The sequence below is a fragment of the Phalacrocorax aristotelis genome, chromosome 8, assembly GCF_949628215.1.
Source record: "Phalacrocorax aristotelis chromosome 8, bGulAri2.1, whole genome shotgun sequence".
Lineage (NCBI taxonomy): Eukaryota > Metazoa > Chordata > Aves > Suliformes > Phalacrocoracidae > Phalacrocorax > Phalacrocorax aristotelis.
In genome coordinates, this window is record NC_134283.1 from 15,589,740 (window position 1) to 15,600,794 (window position 11,055).

The 11,055-nt window shown below is 38.9% G+C and overlaps 1 protein-coding gene across 3 annotated transcripts; it reads left to right on the plus strand.

The window, feature by feature from the left end:
• Positions 1 to 1,182: 1,182 nt before the first annotated feature.
• LOC142061036 (E3 ubiquitin-protein ligase SIAH1) lies at positions 1,183 to 5,519 on the plus strand. Of its 3 annotated transcripts, none has more exons than XM_075101539.1 (2): positions 1,183 to 1,413; positions 4,121 to 5,519. In XM_075101539.1, exon 2 carries the CDS (start codon positions 4,123 to 4,125, stop codon positions 4,969 to 4,971), a length of 849 nt encoding a protein of 282 aa, XP_074957640.1. In that variant the 5' UTR covers positions 1,183 to 1,413; positions 4,121 to 4,122; the 3' UTR covers positions 4,972 to 5,519. The 3 variants fall into 3 exon arrangements, with proteins under 3 accessions (XP_074957640.1, XP_074957641.1, XP_074957639.1); XM_075101540.1 differs by having other exon boundaries at positions 1,185 to 1,295; XM_075101538.1 differs by lacking the exon at positions 1,183 to 1,413 and adding an exon at positions 1,441 to 3,547.
• The last annotated feature ends 5,536 nt before the right edge of the window (positions 5,520 to 11,055 follow it).

The following is an 11,055-nucleotide window of genomic DNA, read 5'->3' on the forward strand; positions in this document are numbered from 1 at the left end:
CACAGTTCTTGATTAATTAATGAAGAAATTTGTTCTTTTTCTTAGTCATTGAAGAAATTAAACCTTCACATATTTTAGACAAACGGTTAAGACAGTTACATTGTAACTTTCATGTAGGTGTTGCTTTACGTAGTTTATGAACGGTAAAATGTATTGATGGCGCACTGTTATTTTCGCAAAGAGAAATGAGACCAACAATATGACAGGCCATAACAAAAGAGGAAGAGGTTTCTATGAGTAAAACAAAAACATGTCAGAGAAGTTTTTTCAGCACTACACGAAAATTCTATGCAGGAAAGATATTGAAACAAACAGAGAAAATATAGAGGCACTTTCCAATAGAGGAAGAAAGGGTACTAACTATATTCTGTCACATTCAACAGCTTTCACAACAAGCCAACTAACGAAGTGCAGTGAGTAAACTTTTGAGAGCCGGTAAGGGTTGCTGTAATAATGAATAGCATCTGTAAATTTCAGCTACAAGGAAAGCAGATCATGCAACGGCTTCTTTTTTTGGCGCGGCTCAGCAGTTTAAAAAACTAAAAGCTAATTTGATAGTTTAAAATTATAACCGGACTACACAATAATAATTCAGTTACGGGCACTTTATTTATTCCTCAGATTCACACGTTTTTGTACACGTGAAGGAGTATTTTTACCGTTTCTAGGGAGAACTGAGAGCAGGTGCCATTTGAAAGGACAGCCGCGTTTAGAAAAAAGTAACGTCTTTCTTACAACTTTAAACGTATTCTATAGAACGCAGTTTATGCTCACATTTCAAAACCTCTTACTTTCCTCGGTAGACTCCTCGAGATTCCTTGACAAATATTTGTTACTTTCAAACAAAGTAATGAGAGTTACTGTAGTCTTCAAAAGCTTCTAGGCTATGTACGGCTACTCCTGTATCTGTTAGTTCTATAAATAAAGTTTAAAAGCTACGCTCTCTCTTCTTATTTGCGCAGTGTGATTAGACAAAAAATTTTTATAACTCAGCCTACACTCAGAAGGTACTAGCTCACCAGGTCCCTTGAATGTCTTAGCCATTTGAACAAAGTCAGAAGGCTGGAAGAAAAGGAAAAGAGGGTGTACTGCTCTGGATTTGCAAGAATTAAAGACCGAAATGCTGAATATGCCTACGCTGAGCAGGGGGTTAGGTAGCGACTGCTAAATGGCGTCACGCGCAGTATCTTAACCTGGTTTTGTAGCAGCTGTGAAATCTCGTTCCTCGGGACATCTCGCTAGGGTGTGTATTCCACCCTTCTCCAGAACGGTGTTGAGAACAGTTTCATCATCAGGTCCGTGCATTCTGATGTCGTCAAGGCCAGAGTTTCTCTTGATCTACAACTAGGAAATCTTAAAAGACATTTTCGCCTTTTCACTCTTTATTTCCAGTTCTGCAGTTGTTTTTACGTGGTTTGTAATTTTATGTTTTTGAGAGTTTGGTGGATTAAATGTATTACACTGTTAATAATTTTACTTGTGGTTAACTTGTAGTTTTTAAGACAGCTATAAAAATGAACTTCTCTGACTTTTCCATTATGATGTATTATTCATCTTTGTGTTAACAAGAGTGATGAAAAATGTAGGCTTTGGGCAGGTTTAGGCTTGGTAAATTATAGTTTATAGCTTTATCCAGTTTATTGCTCACATGCTAATCTCAATGGTGTAGTTCACAGATTTCCTGCTCATTTTCATTCCCTGCTCATTTGCACGGACCTTGGCTGTGGAAGGTGTGTGTGAGGGCTGGTCACAGACAGAAACGGTGATAAAACAGGGCTGTACGATTCTTTAGCACTTCTGTAGCTTAGCAAGCTTCAGTGGGGAGTACATCTGTGCCTAAGGTCTTTTGCAAAATTTCTAGGTTGCTTAATTTAACTATGAATGGGCTCTGAGAGGTGTAATTAATGAAACCAGAGTTCACCCAGCTAGTTGGACTGCCTACGGAACTGGTCTGACACAGTGGTTTTCACCAGTGTTATCTGCGTGTTACTGGGGATCCCTCGCTCAGGGCATATAGGTTCGGGTAAGATGAAGCACACACAGACTTCTCTGAAATGTGCGTCTTTACAGTATTTGGAGGGAAACACTTTTAGAATTTTACAGATGACTATGCATATGATTTATAAGATCTTTGCAAGGGAACAGTGTGATTGGCATTTGTTCTCCCGGGTACAATTATTCTTTGTGTATAATTTGTTCTAGAGCACAGAACTGCAGTGTGCCGGCATGAGCCTCCCACCTACGGGAGAAAAATGGCAACAGTGCTCAGTTGTCACAGAGGCTTTATCATTTGAATCTGCTTGCAACAAGCTGATGTGGCATTGCTTCCCCAGAACATGTCTTTTATTTGTCACAGATATCTTAAACTTTTTATCTAAGCTAGAATGCCTTACAGTAGGAAAATAAGGCCAAAAGGTACAAACATTCCTGTCATCTCTCTGCAGTATCATTTAAGGCCCAGCATTGAAAACCACCGAATGTTTTTTTTCCTGAAGATGGGAACTGGGTATTCCTAGTCCAACAAGCCTGAGGTGAAAGAAGAGACTCTGGAGGGGTGAGGTGATGTGGTTATTGGACATATGAGACTCAAAATCAGTGACCGAATGCTGAGTCTTAGACGCTCATGTTTTTGTAGCTCTGGACTGGGGAGAGGTCCTTCTGGAGAAGAATTTGAAATTGCCTGTCTATGATTACGGCTTGAATGTCAAGGGATAAGTTATTTTGCATGTTGGAATGAATCTCTTAGTTCCTTCGCTTCATACCCCAAACAGTGCATGTCTTGCAAAAGCATGCACATTATGCTGCTTTGAGGTATATAGTCCAAGTATGAGTAAGTTTGTGGGTGAAATGCTGCTAAATATGGGAAGCTTGCCTATTGCCTAATACTCCATGTCAGATAGCAGGGAGATTAAAGATGAGGTTTATTTTGAGAGCTTTATGTGTATGTGACAGACACAAAGCTGGGGTACTTGCAGAGAACCACTTAAGGTGGTTGAGAATTTTAATGTGTAACAGAAGCCGATTTTGGATGGCATTTTACTTAATTTTCCTTAATATGAATGTAAGGGGTTTTTTTTTCAAAACAGAGTGGTTTTTTTTCTGGTAATACTAGTAATTCCTTTTGTACAAGGAGGAGGAGAGTTAGGGGGCACATGACAGAGCGTAGCATCCGTAACACGTTAAGAAATATGGTACTTTTACTGCATCTGTTGAATGCTTGAGCAAGCTCTTTGGTCCGAGGGCCAAAGATGTCTGGGGACATCAGAAAGAATAGAACTGCAGTGCAAACGCCACTGAATGTAAAACCTCACCAGCAGTGCATTGTCACATTACTGGAGGTGTTTGAGTACTTATATGTTAAAATTAATTCTCAAATTTAATCTTCTTAATTTCTTGTCTTACTGAATAAAATAATTACTTTGTTTTTCTTGTATCTTCACAAACAGTTTAGTTCAGGAAGCTCAAGCAATGGATGTGCTTCACAAGCTATGTGCCTTAGTAATGAAAATGAAGAGTCACTATCCTAATCTGGGAAAAAAGCTGTGTAGTAATCTTCTCAGCTATGTTTTTCCTTGCTACTGTTTTTCAATTTCTTTAAAAAATTATACAGTAAACACAATTACTGAGAAGGTCATATCCAGAAGTTCATTTTTCATTAAAAACGGCTAGTTTCTCATCTCACTAAATAAAGAGCAACTTAAAATTCAGCCTTAGAATCGTTCCACAGTGCTCCTAGTTGTTACGTGCAAGTGATCTGGGGGGAGCAGTTTGTAAATGCTGTATTAAAACCAACAGCCACAACAAAAACTTCTTGGAGGATTTCAGTTACATTTTCAGCATATCTTTACTCATCTCCCTTGCAGTTCCCAATAGGTAAATTCCACTGCAGAATAATTAGCAGAACTTCGCTTGCTAAATTTGTATGTCATACAAGTGTCTGTATTTTAGTATGCACCATTGATACTCTACGCAAGATGTATCCACAGTTTGCATTACATGGTGTTTGGGCTTTCATTTGTATCCCTTTTGTTTTGAAGCTTCTTTGCAAATTGAGAAATACTAAATGCAGAGGAAAATGAAATGCATTTAGATACTGATTCTTTTTTCTCTCTTGTTACAGAAATGAGCCGTCAGACTGCTACAGCACTACCTACAGGTACTTCAAAGTGTACACCATCACAGAGGGTGCCTGCGCTGACTGGCACTACAGCGTCCAATAATGACTTGGCTAGTCTCTTTGAGTGTCCTGTGTGTTTTGACTATGTGCTGCCACCAATTCTTCAGTGTCAGAGTGGCCATCTTGTTTGTAGCAACTGTCGCCCCAAACTTACGTGCTGTCCAACTTGCCGAGGCCCGCTGGGCTCCATTCGTAACCTGGCTATGGAGAAAGTTGCCAATTCTGTACTGTTCCCATGTAAATATGCCTCCTCCGGCTGTGAGATAACTTTGCCACACACAGAAAAAGCAGACCATGAGGATCTGTGTGAGTTTAGGCCTTACTCCTGTCCATGTCCTGGTGCTTCATGTAAATGGCAAGGTTCTCTGGATGCTGTAATGCCACACCTGATGCATCAACATAAGTCAATTACAACACTTCAGGGAGAAGATATAGTGTTCCTTGCTACAGACATTAATCTTCCTGGTGCTGTTGACTGGGTTATGATGCAGTCTTGTTTTGGCTTTCATTTCATGTTAGTATTGGAGAAGCAGGAAAAATATGATGGTCACCAGCAGTTCTTTGCAATTGTACAGCTGATAGGAACACGCAAGCAAGCAGAAAACTTTGCTTATCGACTTGAGTTAAATGGTCATAGGCGGCGATTGACTTGGGAAGCAACTCCTCGATCTATTCATGAGGGAATTGCAACAGCCATTATGAATAGTGACTGTCTAGTCTTTGACACCAGCATTGCACAGCTCTTTGCAGAAAATGGCAATTTAGGCATCAATGTAACTATATCCATGTGTTGAAATGGCAATCAAACCTCTTCAGGCCAGTGTTTAAAACCATTGCATTTAATTTAGCAGAAACTAGGGTAACCATCTTTGACTGTCAGCCAAATTATTTGGTAGATGGAGGGTAGATGTATATGAAGGTAAATAAAACGAAAGGCTGTTAAATTACAGGAAGCAGTTGCATGTAGTAACACTAATATATTTAAAATAAGTCAACAGTAAACCACTGAGAATATATATACACCCAAAATGGGCATCTTTTGTATTAAGAATTGATTCTACAGGAAATGTTGTAAAATAATTCTAAGAACTTGTTTGTAGATTGATTGTACTGTTGAAAAGGATACTGTTTCGTGTTTTTGTTGTGTTTTTTTCCTCCCCCCTTTGACTGACAAGCCATGTTGAGCAGCCTGGCCTCTGGCTGCTGCTTCCCTTCCTACCCCCGCCCCCCCCTTTGTAAGTCACTATATAGTATTGCTGCTGTTTGTGTATATTTTTTGTGTATTTGCTAATTTTTATTAACTTCTAGTTTTTCATTAAATAAATGACTTTCTTTTCTGTAATTCAGTTTTTTCTCTTTTTTGTATCTTTTTAAGATTAATTACAGGTGTCATCTTTTTGATATGCATAATTGCTATGGTAAAACTTATATTCCTGTATGTTTGGTAAATTTTGTCTCTTTCCAGTAGCCAATTCATTGGTGATGCTGTTCTTAATTGCGCTATTTTGTGAATGTACTGAACTTGAAAGGTGTGCTATGTTCAAAGATTTATCAGGAAAGAAAGCTCCTTTAAAAACAGGCCTAGATGTTGTTGTACTTTGAGTTATCTTCTAACAAAAACAAACAATCATTAAGACTTCCAAATTAAAAAAAATATTCACATTCGAAATTTAGAGATTCTTAGAAACTTGATTGCATCCTTGTACTTGTTGGTTTTGCAGTACAAAGAAGGTATTGCCTTACACAGTATTTGTAATTATAAAACCAGACCGGTTGTTTTAAAAAACCCCAGGCAGTCAGAATGAGTTGTTTTCAGTCTTTTAATATTTGTCGTTAGAAGAATACCTGGCAAATTAAAAAAAAACCCACCTTTTGCTTTTTGCTTTAGCTCAAAGTTCGACGCATTGATACTCTTGCTCAGTTTCTGGTCTTCACATCTTTTGGTTGTTACTAAAGTAACTGTCCTGAGCTGATTTTTATATATCATTTTAGTGACATGATATGTCTTATGATGCATATAGTCTCTTACAGGTGTGATTCACCAGCCATAAAGGCTTCTGAAGGATATTGAGCTTTATGCAGACTGCCTGTATGTGAAAAATTTAACCACAAATATAGATGGTCTTTGTGTTACAAAACACAGACCTGGAGACAGAAGTAGTAGTAAGGTGAAAAGCTGTTTCATCTCAAGCTATTTGAACAAAATCTTTGTCAAACCTAGTTGTGGCAGGTATCTCTTTGGAGAGGTAGTCCAGCTATTAACTGCTTTTGTAACACATTAAAATACAGTTTATTTGCTGTGCACTGTCTTACGTTTCTTATCGGAAGTTGATCTATTAAGGCAACTCTTGATCTTACTATTTTGACGAATGATGAGGTAAGTAGTTCTGCAGGTAAGGAACATAAAAGCCATCAGGATGGATTAATAAAATGCTAATGAAATAGTTGGCTTCATGTAGTAAAAGTTCCAATTCCTAAAATGGGGTGTTTAGGCTGTTGGAACTGTGCACAGAGTTCATTTAAAAGAGTGACTGGTACCTTGTGACAGTAAATAAAATGCTAGACTGCAGGATTTTTTGGAAGCGGTTTCTTATAAATAGCCAAGTAATTGTTTGCAGTCGTCTAAATTCTATAATTATTCTCACCTAATTAAGCTTGTCTACATTTACCTCCCATTTGTCTTCTAGCTTTTGACGGAAACATGGCTAACTACTTCATGTATTTTTTGAGGAATCTCTGACTCACCATCTCACTTGCTCACGTGGGATTGGCCGCCTTGGACTGAGGTTTGTCTGCCAAGGTTAACTGATTTTCAGCTCTCCAGCTTTGTTAAGAAAACCCAGCTGCAAACCCATAGGAAGCCCCAGCAGTCTGATGCGTACGATTAGAGTACCAGGGCTGCCTCAGCATACGGCTTGTGTACGACTGTTCTCTGCCGTTGCTTGTGCTTGGAATGGTTCAACTTGTGTCCCAAACAGACCTGTGAATCTTAAAACCTTGTGCTGATCTGCAGTGATTTTATTTAGGCTAGAATGGGCTGAAGATCATGACTATACTTTTGAAGGGGTCTGTAAAAGTTCGTGTTTGTAATGAACTTTAGAAGCCAACTGGTTATGGCCAGACAGTTTTCCACCTTTTACATGTGGCAAGCGCTGTAGCAGAGCTAGTGTGTGCTGACTGACGGTAGTGTAAGCTAGTTTTATTCCCACTTAGTGTTTAGATCTGTGTGAAACGTCTCATATCCACCATCAGATGGAGTGATTGAAGAAATTATACTTAGGCCCAGATCCTCAAAAGTATTAGAAGCCTAATTCCATGGATCTCTGATAACGAGTTTGCAAATCTGGTAACTACGCTGTTATATATAAAAAAACCCCATACTAGAAATCTGTAGAGCTTGCTACCTTACCTAAAATAAATGCTGTATTGAAGCCTGACATTGTCTTAACATTAGCTGTTTATTTTAGAAAGTGCTGTTTTCCTTTGTTGTATCGGGAAAGAGTATTCAAATTTGTCTTCAGCAGATGAAATGCAGACGACCTTGCATTTGTCCACTAGCACTACTTCTGTTGTTATTTTTCCTGAAAGGCAATGAAAAGCTTTAAGAGGAAAATGTTTGACAAAGGTGGATGTTACTGTTTGGGTTCTGTTTTGACAGTTCTTGCTATTTCTTGTTTGCAGTAGTGCTTTAAAATCAAACCAGGTGAACTGTTATGTATTGCTGCCTGTACTGTTGTATTAGCCAGTACCTTTTGAAAGTTACTCTAATTAAAGCATGAATTGCAATAGTGGGATAGTTACTACCTGGAATGATTTAGCGTGTGGGTAGAGCAAAGGAGCTACCACTGCTTTCTTTTTACCTTTGATAAGATTTAGCTATCTTATGGTATATTCTGAGGGACACATGTTTAAGATCAGATTCAATTAACTGTCAGTTGCAAAGCAGAATAATCCTTAGCACATGGAAATTACTTTAGCAGTTCTTTACTCTTCTGCCTTTCTGCCGCACAGATCGTTGCTCTTCTTGACAGCGTTCAGCAAAGGAAACGAAAAGGTACTAAATGTGTGTCTGTAATATTGGCTATAATGGGTAATGCTTAAGTTTTACTTTTAAAATCTCAACAAAGTAACATAACCGAGTCAGCTCTGCAAGCAGGACCATGAAATCTGTAAGCGCCTGCCTCTGAACAGCTTCAGAGCAGCATTAAACCCCTCACCTTTCGGATAAAGTCTGTGTGGACAAGACTTAGGCAGTGGGGTGGGGTGGCAGAGTCATGCCTTAGCTTTGCTTGGGAGCAACTCCCTGTTATTCTGTAGTGAAATTGCTGTGGAAACTTTTTTCGGTACTCTCTTCCCAAAAACGCAGTTTTTTTCCTACATCTATAAACAGGCCGCACTGGAATTACATGCGTGTCTTGTCTTCTCACTGGTGCAAAGCAGTGCAGGATTGTTATTCGATCTGCATTCAGTTTGGTTTTTTTTCCCCTCTGCTGGTTTTTATTAAAGGCAACGCAGCACATTACTTATCGTACCTTTCTGGTGTTTTACTGATTGGCTAGTTTCTTTGTACTTTTTGTGTTCAAGTAAGGCAGAAGGTCTTCTGCGACTCTGGTTGTTGCCTCTTGCCCTGCGAACTTGGCTAGTGAGTGACTAAAATAGTGAAACAAAAGGGGTTTTTATTTTTATAATTTTATTTGATGGAGTCTTCCATGAAAGCTGTAAAATCTTTAGTAAATCAGGTGCAGAAATACCCACTGAATTTATTACTATATCAGTGCTATTATGATCCAGGTATATCAGCCTTCTATCTATGGAAATGAAAGCAAACCAAACCGTTACTTTTGAGTGATAGGCTGCTGCTATAACAGGCTTTCGTCACCGGTACGACTTACGTTTCCTAAGCACACTTGAGTTTGTTTCAGAATTAATGAACAAGAAAATGTAACGTACTGCCTTTTCTTTTGTGGTTGACCCTCGTATAGAACAATGAAAAGCTAAAGGATCTTGCATTACATAAATTGAAATTTCTGTCTTTGCTAACGTTCAAAGGAAGAGATGAGACAAGGCTATCACCTGCGATGGGGTAGTGACAGACTTTTTCTTCAACCTTAAAGTACTCACGGTATACAGTGCCTAATGCAATGGGACGATCCATGATTGTCTCGGCTTTGCTTAAATGGATCTAATTTTTATAGGCTAAACTTGAACTGTAGGCATCCCAGAATCAAGTTGGTTTCTCTCGGGTAACAATGAAGGAGATGTATTTGTCCCTCCAAAATGTGACCAGGTGTTTCCATAAAGTCTTCAAGTGCTGTAAGCACAACTGCGTACATGAACTCGTTAGCACGTTATCTCCCGCCCTCCACAAGAACTGGTACATTTCAATTCTTCTGGAGGCGCTTTCTGGACTTTGCTCTGAAAAATGATGTCTGCACTGACCTTGCTACGAACTAGAACTGAGTGCTGAAAGGACTTACTAATTTAAACTATATTGCTTCTGTTCAAATCCCTTAAGCCTAGCTCTTACATTTCCAAAACCTTATTTTTTCCTGTGAGGCTACTGCTTCTTAGCATAGTGAACGTTATTTCCAGATAAGAAGTCTATTTTTGTTGTTTGTTAATAACTTAATTCCTAGATACATCGTGCATCAGTCAAGTTACGCAGAATAGTTTGGAAGATATCAATAAAGATCATCTCTTTCTGTCCTTCTGCAATGAGCACACACTTCTGCAGTGCATTAGGATGACCAGTGACGTTTCCATCTTCACCTTTAATTTTTCAAAGTTGGCATCACCCCAAGAATGTGGAAAACCAGTTCCAGGGTTTCACCGCCCTAAATGTAAAAATTATATACTTGCTTCTAGTCTGAGTTTAAAATCATTATATACTTTCCTATACTAGTATGCCTGCTAACATATCTGCCGCCGACCATTTATGCCCTGAAAGTAGAAAATAATATGTCTCGCGCTAGCCTCTCTTGTCCGTGCCGACCAATTCAAGTCTTTCAGCCTTTCTTCATAAGAGGGAGCGTCTGCCCTCGGATCATTTTTGTGGCCCTGCAATTCAATCTCTGTGACAGATCCATGTCCGTCTTGTGTTGATGGCCCAGAGCTGGATGCAGGACTCTCGGTGGTGTCTAGCCTGAGGAGCGAAACTACCTCCCGGCCGCTCCTGTTTTGACAAAGTAAAAATACCTTGCGTTTTCGTAAGTAAATCTGTATTACCAATTAATGCTGCACCTGTTCAATCTAAAATATCTACAATTCAGCTAGAACTCAGAATTCTTAATTGGATTCCTCTGGAAAAGTAATCAGATTTTCACAAAAGATGTGAAATAGTTATTAAGAGGCCTGTTCTTAATTTCGGTTTGATCACTATTGTGGCTATAGTAGCAAAACCAGGTGACGAGCACGGTAAGCGAGACGGGGGAATTGCTGACGTTGCGATAAGACAAATAAAATTTTAAACAGCAGTGGAATTTTTGAGCACCAACCGCTTTATATGTTACAATTACCGGTCCTTCTGTATATTACAGCTCATACATGTTAGCATTTTAAGACTTACACGTTAGCTGCAGCTAAACCTGTTCCTCTTAAGATTGACATAACTACAGTATCAGTGATATAGTTGGGAAAATGCATTTGAGTCTTTTACCAAGGAACTTAGCCACCAGCTACTCAAAGATGTAAATGTAACCAGAGAATAGATATATCCAGCCATGGATGTTGCTGTACTCCTTGTACACCCTATCAAATTTGTCGTTAAGTCTGGGGACTTTGAGTATACAATGAGTGTATTCTTTGATCTGTATTTTAGTCCACTGGTAACCATTAATTATAGAAAATGTCCTTCTGCCAAAAAAGGATGACAAAATAAA

What these genes read in the sequence shown, in the direction of transcription:
- LOC142061036 (XM_075101538.1), top strand. Translation starts at nt 3,469, where the DNA reads ATGGATGTGCTTCACAAGCTATGTGCCTTAGTAATGAAAATGAAGAGT. An exon ending in TCTGGGAAAAAAGCTGTGTA is followed by an intron (nt 3,548 to 4,120) that starts GTAATCTTCTCA and finishes CTCTTGTTACAG; the next exon opens with AAATGAGCCGTCAGACTGCT.